Source organism: Carassius carassius, chromosome 34, assembly GCF_963082965.1.
Source record: "Carassius carassius chromosome 34, fCarCar2.1, whole genome shotgun sequence".
In the NCBI taxonomy this organism is placed as follows: Eukaryota; Metazoa; Chordata; class Actinopteri; order Cypriniformes; family Cyprinidae; genus Carassius; species Carassius carassius.
Window position 1 is genome coordinate 6,299,407 of NC_081788.1, and position 20,599 is coordinate 6,320,005.

General features: G+C 37.6%; 2 protein-coding genes across 4 annotated transcripts in view; both read right to left on the reverse strand.

The window, feature by feature from the left end:
- The window catches only part of LOC132115381 (bridging integrator 3), a 51,796-nt gene extending 43,651 nt beyond the window's left edge, over positions 1 to 8,145 (reverse strand). Inside the window, exons 1-2 of one of the 3 annotated variants that reach the window (XM_059523830.1) lie at positions 7,988 to 8,145; positions 947 to 995 (exon numbers count right to left, since the gene is read on the reverse strand). In XM_059523830.1, coding sequence (XP_059379813.1) covers positions 947 to 995; positions 7,988 to 7,995 — 57 coding nt within the window. In that variant the 5' untranslated portion in view covers positions 7,996 to 8,145. The remainder of the gene's footprint in view (positions 1 to 946; positions 996 to 7,987) is intronic. The other 2 variants (XM_059523832.1, XM_059523831.1) reach the window with 2 other exon arrangements.
- Positions 8,146 to 11,523: 3,378 nt separating this feature from the next.
- LOC132115384 (early growth response protein 3-like) lies at positions 11,524 to 18,027 on the reverse strand. Its single transcript, XM_059523833.1, has 2 exons — positions 17,611 to 18,027; positions 11,524 to 14,590 (listed from the first exon to the last, which is right to left on the reverse strand). The coding sequence occupies exons 1-2, from the start codon at positions 17,756 to 17,758 to the stop codon at positions 13,479 to 13,481; spliced, it is 1,260 nt and encodes a 419-aa protein (XP_059379816.1). The 5' UTR covers positions 17,759 to 18,027; the 3' UTR covers positions 11,524 to 13,478.
- Between the last annotated feature and the right edge of the window lie 2,572 nt (positions 18,028 to 20,599).

A 20,599-nucleotide genomic window follows, 5' to 3' on the forward strand; every position in this document is an offset into this window, starting at 1 on the left:
CATTTTCTCCATAGCTGACTTGATTTCTAACGATAAATTTAAAACCTTTAAAGACAGAACTTCTGTGAGCTTCGGGGTTGTTAATCAATGGTATATGCTTTTATTGAAGCCATCGGCCATATCATATTTTAACTTTAAATAATTGTGTTTAACAGCAGATTTCCAGGTGGAAAAACTAGATTACCCAATATAATCAGCATCTTCAAATGAATCATGTTTAATTTGATTAATGCCATACACAATGCTTCTTGGGATTGTAGTTCTTTCTCTCATTAAAGCCATTCAGTACCTTTGTCTTTTTGTCAAATTTGATTTTGCTCTGCAAATATGTTTGTATTCACCTCATAGCTGGCTGATTTGCTTCATGAAGGAATTATTATTATTTTTTTTTTTTTTTTTAATAGAGCACTTTCTGTGAAAACTTGCAATAAATAATTATATTTTAAAAGTTTTGGTGTGCCTACTTTTTCCTTTTTGTCATTTGTTTTAGTTGGTTGAGAAATGAGCAATTTGCCTTTTTGTTCACATTTTTTGTCAAATTTGTTAAAAAATGTTTTATCTGATATTACTTTATTCTTTGTCTTTAGAACAGATGATTCCATTTTGTTTTCAAATTGTTTTTTTTAATTATTTTTCAAATAAATCTAAAACTATATTGGTAAATACTGTTAATTATATATTCATATTATTTTAGCATAGCTGTGTATTTTTATAAAATAAACCGTTATATATACATTTTGGCTTTATACAATCTCTTCAAGATTTTGGCATCAAAAAAAAACATCAGTCAAGCACTTATCACAAGCATTGGTGGAAGAAAGGAGGAGTGTTCAAGAGTCTTGTATGAAAACAGTCATTATTATTTCTGCAAATGCATTTTGTGGCAAAAAAATCACAAGTAAAGGTAAGTAAAAAAAGTAACAGAAAAATCCTGTGGATTTCTTACAGTCTTCGAAACAATCTGTTTCCTTGGTTGTCCGATTTTGAAAGGAATCCTAGAAAAAAAAAGAAAAAAAAAAGAAAGACATGCATAATTATAAGGTGGATTACATTCAGAACAATATAACACATTCCATTACATTAATTTTATAACATTAAATACAGTTATAATATTTAATTCTCCTGAGTCTATTTTTTTTTCAGAAGGCGGCTCAATGTTTTATTTCCAGGTTCTGGTATTTTATAGACAGTTTTGAGGTTCACTATGAAAACCCCAGCAGCTAATCAAACCATCTCAAATGGACCACATGAATCCATCTCAGAAGCCATCAAAGGCGGATGAGCTCAATTAGAAGTGGCTGTCGCCGCTGCCACAAGTCTTCTTGTGGTCTGCTGGGGGGAGAACGCTACATGTGCACATCTTACACACATGCACTTCCCTGTGGTCTGCTACGGCAAGCGGGCACTCGCTCAGAGCCCTGTGTGCAACCCATACAGCAGCAAATGAAGACCAGCCACAGGTCACCTTCAAGATGAACCCAAATAATGAGTTCATATGTCCTCCAGGAATCCTGAGAGAGAGTTTATACTCTGGAATGGCTCCAGTTCGGCAGTGATTCCACTAAATATCACCACCAAACTCTTCTGAATTTCTTTAAAGTTATATTTTGGGTTTATTAAAGAATATTACTTGTAGGTTAATGAATAAGTCAAGAACCACAACCAAGTCAGTCAGTCATTAGAATGATTCGAACTAAAAACGTACGAGTTCAAGACTTGATTCATTTAAATGATTCAGCTCATAAGAATTTTTATTTTGGCTATAACTGTAAGGATTTTCATAGAATAAAGTTGCAATCGCATGTACCATAGTTTAGTAAATTTCGGTGGGCGAGTCATTTCAGGAATCCACACAATCAAGAATTTCGCATGCAGTTGAAAGATTTAACCACGCAGATTTTGCAAGGAGTTCACATTGGTCACGCAAAATCTCCATGTTGTCTAGCAGCTTGGTTTGAATGTGAGTCGTGCTTCATCGATATGCTATTGACAAAAGACAATGGACAATTTTTCCTCGCAAAATTTTCGTAAGTTTTTGGGTTTCCAGAATTAATTCATACAGTGTCATATAAGCCTATAAAAATTCTAATCTAATAAATCAGCCTTTACACCAAGTATGGCAATCAATTTTGACTCTTTCAAAGACCTCAATAGATCTTAGCCCCGACACCCAAGCCCTCTGGATGTGAAGGTATGTTATCTTTGGTCTTGTTTTCTTTCAATTCAACAACTACAAAAAAAAAAAAAGAAGAGAGAGAGAGAGAGAGAGAGAGAGAGAGAGAGAGAGAGAGAGAGAGAGACTGATACGCCTACAGGTCGTCCTTCGGTTGAATCACAACGGTTGGTTTTGTCTCCTGATAAAATCTCACTCATAGAACTGTGAAAGGATCAACTTGTTTAATTTGATGCTTTTTGTCATTCTCTTTTCTAACCTAGCTGTGTTGTTAACTCAAGTTTAAAGAGTGGAAGGTGTCAAAGTAATGCTGTTTGGAATTGAAGAACTTCTGGTGAATGGATTTCTGAAGTTAAATCTCTCAAAATCTGGTTCACTTCAAAAGTTCTGACAAAATGGTATTATTTCAAAGCACACCAAAGGCCTCAAGCAGTGCTTCAACTAATGAGACATGCCATGGTGTTCACATGGACAGTCAAGGTTTGAGTCCAGCCTGCAACATGACATTTAGGGCTTTACAATCAATGAGACTACAAAACCTGCCCTCTTTGTTCTGTAGGTAAAAGCTCATTTGATGCCCATAAAACTGAGTAATGTGGGCAGAGCAAGAATCTCTTTAGCTTGCAGCATGGACGCTACTTCACAAGGACATGAGGATGAGGTTTCTGTTGAAATGAGAATCACCTCAGACCAGGATTAATGGAGCAAACAAATGACAACATTGAAAAGCTTCGGCTTCTATCATGACGAACATCTCATGCTTGGTATGCTGTATGTTCAGTTCTCTCGTAAACCGTGCATTCCTAATGGTGTGTTTAAAAAAGAAGAAGAAGAAGAAAGGATTGACACCCTATTGAACCCATTCCTTAGGGAATGGCAGGCTTTCCTTTCAAACTTGTTAATGTACTAAAAACGTGGCACAATGGCATCACATTCCTATCTCCTGATCTCACAACTTCCCTTAAGTGAAAAGCAGCAATTAACCGTTCGTCCCCCTTGTTCTCTGTCAAGCATGCGTTATATTTATTAATTACACCTGAGACAGGCTGAGGTAGACCCGGAGAGAGAGAGAAAAAACACACGTTTCCACCGCTGCCATTGCAGGCAGCTCTCTCTCACACACATACTCTTCTACACACACTATTATTGATGTGACAGAAGTATGGCTCCAGAAGATTGATGGACAGCTGGGGATGACAGGAACGCGGCGATGCCAGCTGCGTCAAAGCAAAGGTGTGTGAGCTAATGAGGGTGTGAGGGAGTGTGTGTGTGTGTGAGAATTTGGTAAGGAGGACAGAAATTATATTGGCACAGTTGGATGTGTGTGTGTACATATATATATATATATATATATATATATGTATGTATGTAAGTATATAATATATATATACATACACATATATACACACACACACACGCATATATTAATCTTATTTTAATGATATATCTCAGCCCTGCAAAGAACACAAAGTTCACCTTTCGTCATGCTGCTGTTATGCCTAAATCATCATGGAAAACTACAAGTCATCACCCACATAACTTCCTGAAGTCCTACCGCTGACTCACCCCAAAAACAGTTCACTACTGCCAAAATTACATAAACAGCCATCGCTCTCAGCTCGGCAATTGCTTCATGTGTGTGATGACGTAGTGAGTTGCAACAGTTAATCAGTTGATCTCTTGATTCTCCTTTCATGTCGTCAGAAAGGTGAGTTTATCTTTGTAAGCAGGTCACACGTCAGTAAGGATTGCTCAACGAGATCATCTATATGATTGGACAGAGCAAATCCATTTGACACTCTAAGAAGATGGATTTTCGTTCACTATGACTGCGGCTCATTGGGTCTCATTTAATAACCATGCATACACACAAATCTGCACACAAACATTTCATTAGGTAACACTAAATTGATCAAAACATTTTAATTACTATAAATAAAAGTTAAATTATATGGGGGGGGGGGGGATTCTAAATAACTAATAAATAAATAAATAAAAACAATAAATACTACATATATTAAAACAAAATTGAATAAAAAAAAAGCGCACAACATAATTACTACAACTAAAATTAAAGGGAGTACAGAAAATATAAAAATAAAATCTAATTATAAATATGAAAAAATGCATATTAATAAAAAGAATCAGTATAATTGTTTTTATACAAACAAATGTATATGTTTTGTAGTTTATACTAATAATGAAAATGTATTCCTAATTGAAAAATGTGAAGTGAAGTGAAGTGACATTCAGCCAAGTATGGTGACCCATACTCAGAATTTGTGCTCTGCATTTAACCCATCCGAAATGCACACACACAGAGCAGTGAACACACACACACACACTGTGAGCACACACCCAGAGCAGTGGGCAGCCATTTATGCTGCGGCGCCCGGGGAGCAGTTGGGGGTTCGATGCCTTGCTCAAGGGCACCTAAGTCGTGGTATTGAAGGTGGAGAGAGAACTGTACATGCACTAATGTAGGTACAAATGTGAAAAATGGCCTTACAAATGTGCAATTTCATTCAAAGAGATTTAATCTTAAATACATTTCATCATGCAGAAGCCTCATTTATGGATATGGTTTATGCAAATTCCCCACATTGGGTACTAGCTTGTTTAGAGTGCTTCCAAAAAAATACTCATTAGCATTAAAATTAAAAACAATGCTAAAAACAAATTAGGAAAAACATTTCCGTATGAATTCTTCTGCACAATAAATAGAAATAATCCACACAATTATTAGTGAATAGGATGAGTTTTTGAAATAAAAACTATGAAAACCCTTCATTCCTATCACTTATTTATGCCTTAAAAATAATATTTATTTTCCATGAATAAAGGCAAACTCATTCATATTTAGTGCCATAAAAATGTAGCATGGACAATTAAAATGACTGTCAAATTCTTTCATTAACATTACAACAGACTTCATCAGAACATCAGAAATCATGCAAAGGACAACATTTTATTTAAAACAACTCGCGAGATCATTTAACAGAAAGTTATTATTTGACTTTAGAAGATTGAGAATATAGCACTTGAGTCATATGATTTTATGGTGTATTTTTTGGCGTTTGACAGCATCTGTCATCCTTTACTTTCATCATATGGAAAAAGAGAAGTGCGAATGTGCTGATAAACTTATTTGGTGTTCCATTAAAGTCAGTTACATGAGTCAGAAAAAACGGGGGAATATATAATAATTTTCATTTGTTGATGAACCATTCTTTCATGATCTACTAATCAAGATGATCAGATTTCCACCAGAGCTGTGAGGTAGTTGAAGCAGACTGCTAGAAGTCAGGATGTCAAGGTTCTGACAGGAAGGAAGAGATTCAGTGGGATGATTTCGTACTGTGGGAATCTGCAGTGAACTTTCTTCGCATACAAGGCCATTTTTACCATACACTCTTATTTAAGTAAGCGGTCAGGCCTTACGATCCGATCCCATGCTCTTGAAGAGGTCATATAAAAAGAAAGAAGGAAAAAGCTGGAATAATGTCTTTTTAATATTAACAGACTTATTAGTGTCTATGCAGAGATAAGGATTTCATGGCTTTAGGTGCATTCCTGGATCATAAACTGCTCGGTTCTGTAAAAGCTATGGGCACTTGTCAATCTTTTCCCCAAATAAATAAATACAATTAAACAAATTATTAAACTTATTTATTCATTCATTCATTTATTCATATATTTCAAAATATTTGGTCACACTTTATTTCAAGGTCCATTTCTCGCTATTAACAAGCCATTAACCATGACTTTTGCCTCAATAAGATCCTAATTTGCTGCTTATTCATAGTAAGATAGTTGATACATTTAGGTATTGGGTAGGATTAGGGATGTAGAATATGGTCATGCAAAACATTTGCTTTATAAGTGCTAATAAACAGCCAATATATTAATAACAGTCATGTAATAAGGAATTAATACTGAGAATTAAGTGTTAACAAAATGATAATAATAATAATTTAATACATAAAAAAGTCTTTCTATATATCCTTTTATCATTAAATTGTTGAGTAGTCTAACATCAGAGACATTTAAAGAATATGGAAAAATACCAAGGGTTTATTGCAGGAACTTGGTTTGCAAATTTGTGCATGATATTACAGGGACGCTGCTTCTGCTGCTAAATACCGAGTTTATTATGTCAACCAATGGCGCCTTTTGGACATCAAAACAAGACATAATGAGCGGTAATTAACCTTCCATTTTACTCTGTTAATTACAGTGTAGACCATCCAAACTCAGTGTAGAAACCATGCACATCAGCTGCTGTCTGAAGAGATAACTGTCACATGATGCCCACTGTCAGAGTATTTTTAGTAATGTTTTGTTTTAGTTTTGAGAATTTAGAAAATGTAATTAAAACTGTGCAACTCCATGCAAGTTTATGAAGTAAAAAAAAAATACTCTCTTACACTGCCCTACTAACACTGAAATACAGCTATGAGGTGAAAGAAATGTCAAACCAACAGAACATATCAGATGCCTAATATACTATGTAGAGCAGAATTATGGACCATTGAGTTTTCACTGTGGGTGGGATTTCCCAGCCTGGCAAAGAGAAAAAAGTGTGTGCGCATCACTGTAGTGGCTGGTCAGAAAACTCAAGATTAACATGGAAGGTATCCACCCATGAGTGATTTGAACTGTGTAACATCCATGCTATCTGAACGCTAGCTTTCAGCTGTTACTGTAGAGGCCACGAAGACTACAATACAGCATCATAAATCACCGCAGGATATAAGAACCACCAAATCTAAAAACTGTAAATCACTTTCGCACTTGTTGGAGCAGCACAGCAAATTATTACGTTATCTACAAACAAATCAGCCAAACCTTTGTAGTTTGATGGCAATGTCTTTACCAAGTTCTCTTACATCTTGATGAAAGCATAACAAACTGACAGGGCAAAACTACACAAGTCGACAGTGGTCCATTGTGTTCAGCCTAAAACAAATGCTCACAGGTCTCTAGTTTCCTGGAATCCAATGAAAGGCAGACTGATGAAGGGAACTACACTTAAAAACAGGTTCTAGATGCTTCTCTAGATGAAAACCCCTCATATATAGAGTCATAGGGCTTCTTGAGCTGCTACTGTACAACGTTACATTATAACTTCTTCAGATCAATGCAGACTAATAATTTATCAGACAAGAACGCATAATAATAATAATAAAAGTTCTTTATGCAAATGTAAATCGACTGAAACTCATAATCTCTGCCAAATGCGTTATAAATGATTCATACATTAAGACACACACACATCACAGGGTGCCTACATTTAATAAATATTCTACTCTAATAGAAATTAAGTGGTTTAAGAATTAAACAACATATATTCGTAGATATAAGCTATAAACGTATTACAAAAATAGATACACTGATAAATCGGAGTGTAAACATCGTGCCTCCGAGGGCTCGTGAGCTAACTTAGCTACTGTAACTGTACTGTAAGGGAAACAGCTATGAGCTAACAAGCGAAATAACATTATAGCGAGAGAATACAGAATGTACAAAACATGCGGAATTCTGCACATCGTTTGTAAGTGTTTATGTAAGGTTTAAACTCATTTGTTAACCTCAAACACGGTTACATGAGTCCCTCGCGAGCTCAGTAGCCAGTCGCCGGCGGTGTGTCGAAAGCTCGCTCGCTGACTAACTAGACAGCACTTCAGCCGCACTCGAATGCTCTAAATGCAGTCAGGGCGCGCTGCTCACTGTGTTTTGAAACGCAGTCCGCGACACTTCACGCCGTTTGAAAACAAACGAGTTATTAAACTACATAAGTGTTGTGATACATACCAGCTCATCTTGTGCTCAAATTCAGTCCAAATAAGTCGAAATATAATCCCTTTCCTTCAAACACATCGCCTTTTCCAGTCTATAAGAGCGGGACGGCGAGCAGGAAGTAAAGAAGTTTACTGCGAGTCAGAGGTCGAGAGGATTTAAACTACGGCAACCGGAGAGGTCAAACTACAGCCGCTCAACAGGTACCAGACGTTCTCTCACACACACACACGCGCGCGTTTGTTTTTGTGAAAAGTGGGGACATCCCATAGGAGTAATGGTTTTTAAACTGTACAAACGGTATATTCTTTGTGCATTTTTACTTTCTCAAAAAATCCTTTTATTAACAGTTAGTTAAAAGTTGCTCTTTTAACGCTCTGGGAAGTTAATTGAGTTCTCAGGTAGGCCTAATTTGATTTTAATTTGAACTTTGTGTTCGATATTTCTCCTGAAATATTTAGAGGAAGTAGGAATAAACACAAATGAGACAATGTGAATATATAACCCGGGTAACGTGAGTACCTATAATCATAAGTAATAAGACATATCTGATATTTGTTAAAATCATTGCTACTAAAAAAAAAAGATATAAAATAAATCGAATTTATTTTTGTTCTTTTCTATAGGGTCTGTTAATTGGAATATGTCAATGTTTTAAGGCACATTGACATCAAGGACAGTAAACATATTGAAGGCCAATCAGAATCAACCCTGCTTTAAAAATGCTTGAGTATTTAAAGCAGCAAAAATCTTCCATTGTTGTGACCACTTATATAGTTATTCTAGATATCATTATGATTTCTGTTTTTGGTGTGAGTGAGCCTTAAATAAATAAATACATAAATAAGGTCTAGTTCTTTTGAGAATAGGTATGTGCTCACCACAACTATAACGGTAACGAAACATGGGAATGATATCATTGGAATCACTTTCATCGAATCCCTTTCACGCCAAACTTCAAATGAGAATTTTTACATGATTTTTTTGTTCCAAAAAAAAAAAAATTATATATATATATATATATATATATATATATATGTGTATATATGTATGTATATATATATATATATATATATATATATATATATATATATATATACCACCCACACCTTAATATTTAGGTAGGTTGACATATTTATTTGTTTTACACATGAGCAACACACACACACAAGATCCAATGGTTTCTTTTGTATTTTATTCAGGTGTGTTAAAGTACGCATCAACTGGTAAACATTTAATTTACAACAAAATGAAAAGCCAAGTGAACATTTCTTCTACACAAAAGGATAACATCAATTAATTTTGTGAACAATTAAGATATTTTACCACGGGGCCTTACTATAAGGCAATGGAAGTAACAGGAGGTAAAAACGTATCAAAACATCCTTTCTTCTAGTGAGCTGAATCCCACGCTTGTGTCCCTCAGATCCATAAAAGTGACCACGAACAACTCTAAGTGCCTCCATCTGATAAGAGACATGCAAGACATGCAGTAAGAGATACAGTTCTGTAGAAAAAGCATATGGATACCAAAATATCGGCCACACAACAAAGCATTTACTTGCACACTATAAACCAGAAACGTTATGAGAATGGGTGAGAGCATCAGTAAAGATGACTTTCTTCTTCCTGTTGTGTTTTTTGTAGAGGAGATGAATCACCGATCATGTACAGCGCAGTGGACAGCATCATGGGCCACTGCTGAATGTTTACTCTCAGTCTTTAATGACCGCCCATAATGAGAGGGTGACAGGGAGCAAAATAATCAGGTAAACAACAGTGAATCAGTGTTGTGAAACAGGGCCTGCTTCAGAGCTGACTAGGGCCACATTTACATTTCTGTGCTGTCCTCTGTGCATATTGTTCCAGGGCAGCCAAGCCTGCAACCCGGTTTGGCACAAACAAGGCTGTTCATCCTGGCTCTGATCCAAAGCCGGACAGTGAACAGTCATGCTGAGACCATGCTGAGTTGTGAGACTCGTCACGATATCTATTTGCCCGCAAAACAGGCTGCTTCATATTATTCTGAAGTGAAAAGGCTCGCAAAGTTCTTGATCATAACAGGTGGGGAGGGCTAATATTGAGCTAGTTTCGCTGATACTGTAATCAGATGGTCACAGCAATTCATTTTTGGCTATTCTAGTGAAATTGACTCTGACTCTTACGTATAAAAATGGCAAATATGGACATGGAAGCACTCAGCACAGATATGCAGGTGCATGCAAGCATGCTCAAACACAAACACACGCACATACGCACAAGTTTTTCTAGAGGTCACGATTGCTTGTTGCTTCACAGAACTTTATGAGGAAGACTTTTACTTGCTGTAGCTAACAAAATCGGAGTTATGACGGATATTGTGTTTTACATTAGAATGACTTCGGCACATTCTAATCGTCAGATGAATTTCCTTTGCATTCCATAACGCAGCTTAGAACTTAGAATGTGCTCTTCGAACTGAAGAAACGCACACAATTCCGCCGGGTATCGTATCTGATCTGTGAGAACTGCTTCGCTATTTTTACTGCTGCAGTTTGGCCCTGCATTCTGATGTGTCTTGGCACAGAAACAAAGGGGAAAAAAGAAAATAATGTGAAGGAATTAAGCCAGAAGCTGTTTTTGTGTGTATTCCTATTTTAAAAACAATACTTCTCATGCCATGTGTGCTTCAGAAATGAAGATAATTCTGAAAAAAAAAAAAAGAGCTGAGGAGGGACCTTGAACAGATCCCGATCTTACAGAAACTGATATAACTCAACAATTACACTCTCCTCCCAGAAATGTGATATGTAATATTCTCTTTTTCACTTACATTGAGAGAGGTTAAGAGGTACAAACTTACTTGTGTACACAATTCTGACATTAAGGGCCATATCGATGCATAATTCAAGATAATAATGCCAACGTATACATTCAGAACGCCTGTTTAGCTTTCGGCAGATTCCAGCAGTATGTAGATGAGTTTCTGGATCAATATTTGGTTTGTATCATGTCTGTTTTGGACACCAGATAAATATTGCATTTGTTATTTTAATTCAGCTGCAAGAGCTATAACCTGATGAACATTTTTTCTATTGCCTGTAAGGAGCTGCATTTTTAATTAAAGGCCCGTCGCATTTTGGCAATTAATTTTAATGGTCAAATTATTTCTGTATATTTAATTGTCCAAAATTGATCTTAAATACCACTATTCTATTAGTTATTCATGCTTGACCTCAGCAAGAGAAAAAAAGGCAATTCTGCCAGAAGATACGTTGCAGAAGTGGTTCGCCCAAGATGCTGAAAACCTACCAACAATATGGTATAAAAAAAAATAAGATAAGATTACATTTTTCTGGGAATGTAAGCCAGGAGTGAGGAGTGCTTATATTTGGGACTTATGGACCATATGGTTAACACTATTAAAAATATTTAGAATTATTGTTTTAATTTTAAGCTCTAGAGAGTGTAGGTTTTTAATTTTAGCTCAACATTTAAAATAGTTAAATACTAAATTAGTTAATTAGTGTTTTGTATGCATAGTTTGCTTATAAGATAATGAGATACACAGGTTTTTGTTTTGCTTTTTTCACCAAATAATCTTACTGTTTATTCATTTATTAAACACATCATTCAGTGTGTCCGCAAGTAATCATTTGCAAGATAGCGCTAATAACAGATAATATTTTGAGACTTTGAAGAAATGCTGGAGAATGCATCACATTTGACAGTCAGGCTGTCACACACACACACACACTTAAAAAAACAAAAAACAAAAAAACATTCTGCACTATGTACAAAATCACAAACCAGAAGAAAACATTAAAACAAAAATGTAAACACCCCCTTTGTTTCAACATTCAGTCAAAATCTAAGTAGACGAGTGTTTGCGTATGCATTAGCATACACACACACACACACACACACACACATTCACGTGCATGGACAAACATCATAATACTGAAGGACATTGCTTTGTACATTCCAAGTAGAAAACATGTAGTAATAGGTTTATATAATAATCTTTACAAAAGCCCCTCTCGTTCTCACCAATAAAATTCAGAATCTCTAGGCATGATCCAGATATGAGTAACCGTGGAGATATACCACATTACGGTGCTGCCCCTGAGAGCAGTATAAATGTCAAAACTGTTCCCATCCAAAAGCATCTTGAATGGCATGCATAAAGCAGGCAGGCCTCAGCCGGTAAAAATGCAAAACAATGACTCCTAAGATCAATCCTGCCCAGCAGTGATGCTCGCAGGCAAGCATTACCATCATTTTGTCTGATTTCATTTTTTGAAAATCATGTGTACATGTGAGTTAAAATGCGTGCTGAATATATAATGTGCATAAAAAGGGACCCAATGAAAACTATTGGATGATGAAAGCAGGAAACGAGTAAGTAAAACAATGACAATAAGGAAAAAAAAGGACAATTTTCACATAAAAATTGTCATTTTTTAAGTGTTAACTTTTGTTGACACACTGCATGGTTTGAATCGGATGCATATTGCTATGGTTCTTCAGTCATGACTGATGCAATCTTTCCAGTACTAGCAAAGATGTGATACTACATGCATGCAGGGATACAGGCAGCAAAAACAGAAAGGCAAAATGTTTGGATCACATCACCATATCTCACTCTACCAGAAGTAGGTATGCAGAAGTGCAGGTTTGGCACTAAATTAACCAAAACAGGTAAAGGCCACAGCTGTATCTTAATTTCAGTTCCTACTGTAGAGTGTAAACTTGTGAAAGTGAGCCAGACTGTGTGTTTTTTATCGTTGTTGTTGTTGTTTTTTATTGCACTGAAAGTCCGTTGCTGATGCCATCTGCATCCCTTAATTGTATATAAGGGATTTCGAAATAGTAAAATAATGCAACAGACTTTTAACGTTCACCTGAACTCAGTGTCCTTGCGCTTTCAGAGCTCATACGTTTTCCCAAAATCAACATTCGAAATGAAGTTATCAGGTTAATGCAAACAATATATATATATATAGATTTTTTTTAATTGTCTGCTGTATTTAAATACATTTGGCACATTCTGTTGAAAAACAACAACAACACAGAAACATTAAATAATAAACAATCATTTAAAAAGACTGCAACACATTTAGCAAATGAAAGTGCACTTTTTATCTGACAACTCACTGATAAACCAAAATACACGGAAAAAAGGAAAAGACTAAAATCGAAAGAGATTGCTCTGGTCCCCAGAGCTGAGAGTTGGACCTTTATGACTGCGCTGCATCTGCAAGTGCTCTTTCCATGGATTGACCTGACTGCTAGAACCATCATCTCTGACAAACTCTCCTTCCTATCCATGCAACACTCGTCCACTTACCCCCGACTCATTTGACCAAAAACAATAGTGGCTACAGAAAAATGCCACCATAATCAATGAAAACTGTAGGAAATTGATGGATTTAGTGAGAGGGAGCGAGTATAAGAGTCAAGTGTGTATATAAGAGGGGAAAGAAACCTTCTTTTTCTCCTCAAAGTCTTACTTTGCAAGTCCATCTCATGCACAAGTGGTGACGGTCATGATATTGGCACTGCTGGGTCCCGCGCTCCCACAGGAGCTGGGAGGAGAGGTGTGGCTCCCCCCTGCCCCAGCACTACTGCCCTTGTCTGTGGGTTTCTTGTCTTTCTGTTTCAGGTGCACCTTGGCGTGCCTCTTTCGCTCGTCGCTCCGCGCAAACTTGCGTCCGCAGAACTCGCAAGAGAAGGGCTTCTCGCCGGTGTGTGTGCGGATGTGCGTGGTTAGATGGTCACTGCGACTAAAGGACCGCATGCAGATGCGGCACTGGAAGGGTTTGTGTCCCGTGTGGATGCGCAGGTGACGCGTCAATTCATCTGAACGCGAAAAGCGACGGTCGCAGTTCTCTGCCGGACAGGCGTGCGGTCGCTCATGGACGGGAGTTTTGCTCGGCCGGTTGGGGTACTTTCTTGGACGAATGGGTTTGAGTGCGAGTGTCTGAGAGGGTTGATGGTGTTGGGAAATGTGCTGTTGCCCACCGAGAAAGCTGGGATGGATCTGTTGCTTATCCTTAAAGGCTCGAATGGTCTCGAGGGGGGTTATGGGAGGTGGGTTGACTCTAATAGGGTCCATGGTTTGAAAGGGTTTATGCTCCATCACCCCTACGTCCCCCTGGTGATGGAAGAGGTTGTAGTCTGGGATCATGGAAAAGAGACTTCCATCCATGCCTGGTTTGGAGGTTGTGTGGTAGTCAGAGCCCGGGTAGGGCAGAGACGAGGACGTGGCCGGGCTGTGGTGGAACGTCACCTGTTCTGGGTATATCTCACCACAGGTCGAGTAGGCAGGAAGAGGTGGTGCGTATATTTGCTCCATGTCTGACGACTGGCCACCCATGTTGCCGCTCGACGAAGACGTCTGGGTGGTGATGTTGCCAGGTGACGGAGACACCCCCAGGATTCCTGCACTCACCAGACTAATGATGTTGTTGTCGGGACACCAACCAGAGCCTCCGATACTGCCGGATGGAGGGGTGTCAAATGCGAATTTGCCCAGGTAGGTGACGGTCTGTCCGCTTCGACCAGACTGGAAATTGGAGCCATACTGAACTTCTCCGTTGCCCTTCTCGCCGCCCATCCCCAAGTCCATGATATTATCTGTGTGACAGGGGGTCAGAATGGACACCGTCAATTTAGAATGCCACACAATGAACACCACACCACATAATGATTAGGAACAAAAAAAAAATGCATGGGAAAGTGACTAGTGGAAAGTTCTGCATCTACAGAGAAAGCTTCTAGGAGAATCTATGCTAATAGGCACTAACTACTGACTATCACTTGCTTGTTTTATAACTTTATTCTTAAGTTGATCTTAGAAACAACATCTTGGCATACCTCTGTTAATCGCCTGTTTCAAAAAATGAGAAGGAAATGAAACATATCACTCCGAATGAAGGCGTGGAAATGATCTTTAGCGAAATCGCTGGCAAAAAATTGATTCCAGTCAATATGCTCCCTCCACCTTCACCAACTCATTGTTTTTCTGACACAAAGTCTAAGCGGCGGTGTATTCAGTCCTAGGACTGGAACTTACTTGGGAATTAGGCTTCTCCGTACAACAGGATGTCACGATTGACATCACTGTTACTCTTATACACACTTAATCTCTCTCTCTCCCACACCTTCAGTCTTTTCAGAGAGATGTCTCACGACACTTGACGGCTACTCGAAAATCTACCAAGTATCTGGTGTATTGTAGTCATTTCAATCACTTTTAATATGTCTTACAAAAGTATGTTGTTGAACACAATACACTGCTAATGTCTATCAATTCAACATTTTATGATGGCTCACTAAGTTTAGTCTTGTACGTGCACTTACAGTAATCGCAGTGTGTACACCAAATTGTGGCTTACAGTAGAAACAAACAGAATGGAAATTACAGATGGTCCTCGCATCTGTTCAACACACACAGGGTACATGTGTGAAGAGATGCTGTGCTGTGTCTGAAGGAAAAGACTCATTCGGGCAAAAATCAGAGAAAACGACAAAAGCCTGTATTCCACTGATAAGTGATAAAATATTTATTTCATGCCATTACAGGATGTTTGTGGAGATGCATTTCACACACTTGTGGGTATCTTTTACTGGGGCGTTTGGTAGGACACTTTGTAAGGACAAGAAGGATTTGTCACCTTGAAACATTGTGATAAGCAGTCCCACAGAGATAAGGTGCAGATTTAGTAAAGTGTGCTTACAGAGAGTTCTCATGGAGTCTAAAATCTATAAATATATCTACAGAAAATCTGTACAAAAAAGTAATACATATATCACAATATTGTGAAACCCTATAGCCTTTTTATATTCCATTATATATATATATAGACATTTCTATTTATTTATATAGCCTATTTTCTTTTTTTCATGTTTGAGAGTAAATAATGTTATTTAAAAATAAGAAATGCAAGAAACTCACTTTTTCAAGAACTCACGCGTTTGTTAAGGACTAGCATTTTAAGTGGGAAGCTGGCATTCATATTTCGCATTCATTTTGATATTTTAATAAACGAAATGAGGTCAATACTCTCCCGCGAGTGTGGGAAGCATCGCCTCTTTTGACCTGCAGAGTGAAAACCACATCAAGAGCTCTGTGAAACTCCATCAGTACTACATACATCAAGAGGACGAATGATCTTATGCTTTCACTCTCGATAATAACCATGCTTTTACTACTCCTCACCTGATGTTTTTTAAGGTCGTAAAATAATAAGTTAGTAAAGGCTAATGAAGTTGCAGTAAAAAAAAAACGCTAAAGAAAACAAATGATTTTTTTCCCACCAAACTATTTAAGCTTTCATTTAAATATATTATAGTTCGAGAGAGAGAGAGCGATAGAGAGAGGAAAAACAGCAATGTAAAATAATAATAATAAATTTGATGACCTGACTGGAAGGAATTCCTCAATATTCTGGCACCACTATCTTAGCCAATAATCCGATTTAATTTATTTTGTATTGTTCCCTGGATTCTAGGTGAAAATACTGGTCCAGAAAACATTTTTAAATGTGAGGAGATTTTAAAAAGAACAAATATTTTAAAAGGTGCGCGAATAAAGCGAAATTAAAAGGCGACAAAAAACACGCGCTGTGGAATTCAGGCAATAAACCTTTTGGTTCCTAAATATATTTTAATTTGGAGATTTTACATTTCACGTGTTTTCACAAGTGGCACAAGCTGTTTTTAAGAGCAGCGCGCATATAAACGCCCACCCGCGCGTGCGGAGGGTCAGAAACAGGGTCAATATCACTGACTAATCAAAACCTTCAAATAATAGAATAACTTAATATTATATCTAGAACAGAACAGAATATTATATCGGTGCTATATTATACAGAAACAACCCGAAATCAAGAGATTTCACGGAAATAAAGCACACAGTAAAAAAAACGAAACGGCTTTTGGCATTTTTTTGACTGGATTAATAAGTAATAAATATACCGTTCACGACAGTGTATGAATTGAGAGAGAGAACGAGGAGTTTGCGCGTGTCCCGTGACGCGTGGGCTTATTACCTGATATTAACCTACCTGTCCACTTCACACTTGTATCACGTGACTGGGACATTTGAACTACGTTCACACACCTTCTTTATAAAATACAATTAGGCAACAAATCAAACGCGATTTGATCGCAGAATTCCATTAAGAACAAAAGCGCAAATCTAATTCGTCTAATAAATCACACATTATTTTACTTTAAGGAGCTCATTATAATGTTATGGGGGGGAAAAAACTTGATAATAATAGCTATAGCAATATGTAATCGTAAGCGATCTCATACAATAATTAGCTTAAATATCCATGCCGTTATTATTAGCCTGCTCAGTATTTAGGTAAATACGCTAGAAAATAGTTCGAATCGAGAAGAGCATTTGGAAAACTGTATGAGGGGAGTAATGCTGAACAAATTAGTTAATAACGTCTCAAATAGCAACTGTATGAGAATGAGGAGTTCTTCTAAACTATTGTTACTAGCAGGCGCGCGTTAACAGGTGTTCAGCGGGGCTTCAAGACAACTGATGCCGCGCGTGAACTCTGATAACCAGCCAACAACTACAGCTCACAACCCCAAAACAACAGCTTAGTGAGGAGCGACACAAAACTGTTTGTCCTTACCTGTATTCATCTGCGAGTAGTGCGAAATAGAGTCCGGGTTTGTGAAAATGTTCATAGAAGTGTCTTCTTCTGGATAGAGACTGTCAGGGATGGTGTTGATTAAACTGCTCATGGTAATAGGGATCTTGTCCGCTAGTTTACCTGTCATAGCAGTTACTCAGTCTGTCATTAACGAGCACGCACAGGTGTTCCGTCCCGATCAATCTCCAGTCTTCTGAAATCTCGGTAAAAGCGACAGAAAGAGACCTCAATCCCTTTGAAATTGTATCCGAGCGCGCAACGGGCACCGCGCTGATGTCCCCTCACGAGGATGACTGTCGACTGCTTTGTGTTTGATTTCTGTTAAGTGTTATTGTCTCTGGATCAGTGAAGAGATGTTGGCGGTGGTGGTGATTGCACAAGTGTAGCGCGGCTCACTGTGTTGCGAGCGCAGGGAACTCCAACGCTTTCTTGTTCAACAAGGGGGGGCGGAACAAGTGCGTGACGTAGATGACCATATATGGACACACAAAGCTAGACGCCCGCTCGACGTCACATGGAAGCTCCTCATAGTGGAACATTAGAGTCGGTAGCAGGAAGATAAGTGTTCAGTGGAGCAGTGAAGGGACATTTTCATCTCTTTGGGTGACAGTTGGACCCGACGAAGAGTAAGAAGTGTTTTAAAAGACATATTGTGAGCATGAATATTACTAGATGTGTGAGAGCGCATGACTGTATAACCGGGAAGATTTTACCTGCAGTGCACCTGAAGCTGCATGAAAAATTGCGTTTAATTCAGAAGCGGAACAGATGAATTTACAAATTCAGTAGGCCTAGCTAACAATATTATGAGATTAATGTTTTTAATATAAAATTATTATACATTTAGACATTAAATTATTGATGAAAATAGACCATTATGAAAATAATAATAATCAGTTATAAAATAAAAAATATGTGCTCCCTTGTTACAATCGAAAAGTTTAAGTGTGCACTAATGCGGCATCACTTGTACAAAAGCAATGCAGCATCAGTGCCGTATTTGATACTAAACCCACCAGCCACTGAAAGGGTTATAAGAAGGGCCTTTTAAAAAATTCTGGTCTAAATCGACTATTTATATTCAATTTAAATATTATATAATTAAATATAATGACTTATTATTTAATATGCCTTACAAATTTTACAATGCAGAATTATAAACTTTAAGATGACTGATCAACTTTTCCAGACTACCATGTATATTGCAAGACATTGCTATTTAAATATAGGCCTAACTATCTGTTAGTTTACAATAAAGCTTTTCTCTTTCCGCAATTTACCTTGTGTAAATCAACAAATAAATAAATAGCCTAATTCTATCTTTCTAGTCATATAGAAGCTCCTAGCTCAATATGCGTTCTGTATCTCGATTGTAAAATTATGTCAAATTATTATTATAATCAGATTACAATGGCCACTTGTTAGAAAGTTTACTGTAGCATATTCTCTATATGGTAAGTATCAGACTGGCCATAAAAAGGTCACAGGTTCGTCTGAATAGAATATCATGAGTCTCATATAAGTGCAAACAGAGACTGTTCAAAAGCGTTCAACAGTTTGTGTTGTGAGTTAAATAAAAATGAAGACTCAAATGAATCATTTGTAAACGTGGTTTAAGCAATTGACTGCAACAGATGATCAAGCCCAGGAGAAGCAGCAGTAACTGTGCCTGGGTTACACAAAGACTGTAACTGCCAGAGAGTTAATCGCGTGTAAATACTGCAGGCACGCGGCAAATCTGTAGGCTTGGCTTTGGCCTCGAGCGCCAAGTTCGCCGCTGAAGTGGAAACTCCAAATAAGGCCATGATCCGGCCACGCCCCTCGCTGTCTGTATTTGGTTAGCGAGCTTCCGGTTAAGAGCTCTGCAAAGTGGAAAGAGATCGGAACCCGCAGCCATTAAAGGAACCGCAGAGGGCAAAACGTCATGGGTCGTGTTTCACCAATTTAGAAACCAGGGAGAAAATATCTTATCTGAGACTTTTAGAAAAAAAGAAAAAAACCTGTCCCTTGTTGCAAATGGTTGACTTTGTTTAGGGAGAAAACAGTGAAGGGGAAACACAGATCTTGCCAGCAGGTGGTTCACACAAGCATGCTAAACATATATAACCCCTCAAACAGGACAATAACAGAATGGATAAATCTATTTTTATAAATGTGTACCCTTATATAGATGTTTGTTTAATTTAAAGTATAATGTACTTAGCATGGTTAAAATGCATAATAATAAGAAACAATACACCTTTCTGTATATTATTATACATAGAACAAAATAGAATAAGATGACATACTTGTCTGTGTGTAATCCAATTAGGAGGCCAGGGTGGCTCATGAGATTTCCCACGTGTCCAACTAAAATTCCTCAGTCCTCATCCAAGCCAATCACAGGCCCAGCGCTCCTATTACCCAGCGAGAGTAGAGATCCAGCCTGCCATACATGCGCTGAAATGCTCAGAAGATGCTGATGCAATAGACAGAGTGATGAGGTAACAATTTGTACCCGAGACCCAGCTGACATGTGTACACTGGCCTCCAGCCTGATAAATTATGAATGTGTTCAAAATAATAACTTCTGACCCCCCATCACCCCCCCACCCCACTCCAACAAGAGGCTGATGTCGCTGATGACATGATACAAACTTTCCAGTTACATCGCCACACAATCTATTATCTGATTTCTATTTTGGACAAAGTATCTCCAATTGTATAATTTCAAATCTTATAAACCATATATTTACAATTTTAAAATCATTTCAAACTTTACAAAGCTTACAGAAAATAAACAAATAAATAAAACGTACAGACTTGAAAAGTATACAAATAACGTTTTATTGTGAAATACACCCCAAAATAAAAATGTCTTCCTCATTTACTCACCCTTATGTTGCTGGTCCCCATTGACTTCCATAGTATTTTTTTTCCATACTATGGAAGTCAATGGGCACCAGCAACTGTTTGGTAACTCACATTC

Coding starts and splice junctions, on each gene's coding strand:
- LOC132115384 (XM_059523833.1), bottom strand. CDS start 17,758: ATGACAGGTAAACTAGCGGACAAGATCCCTATTACCATGAGCAGTTTA. Junction 14,591..17,610: donor CTACTCGCAGATGAATACAG/GTAAGGACAAAC, acceptor CCTGTCACACAG/ATAATATCATGGACTTGGGG.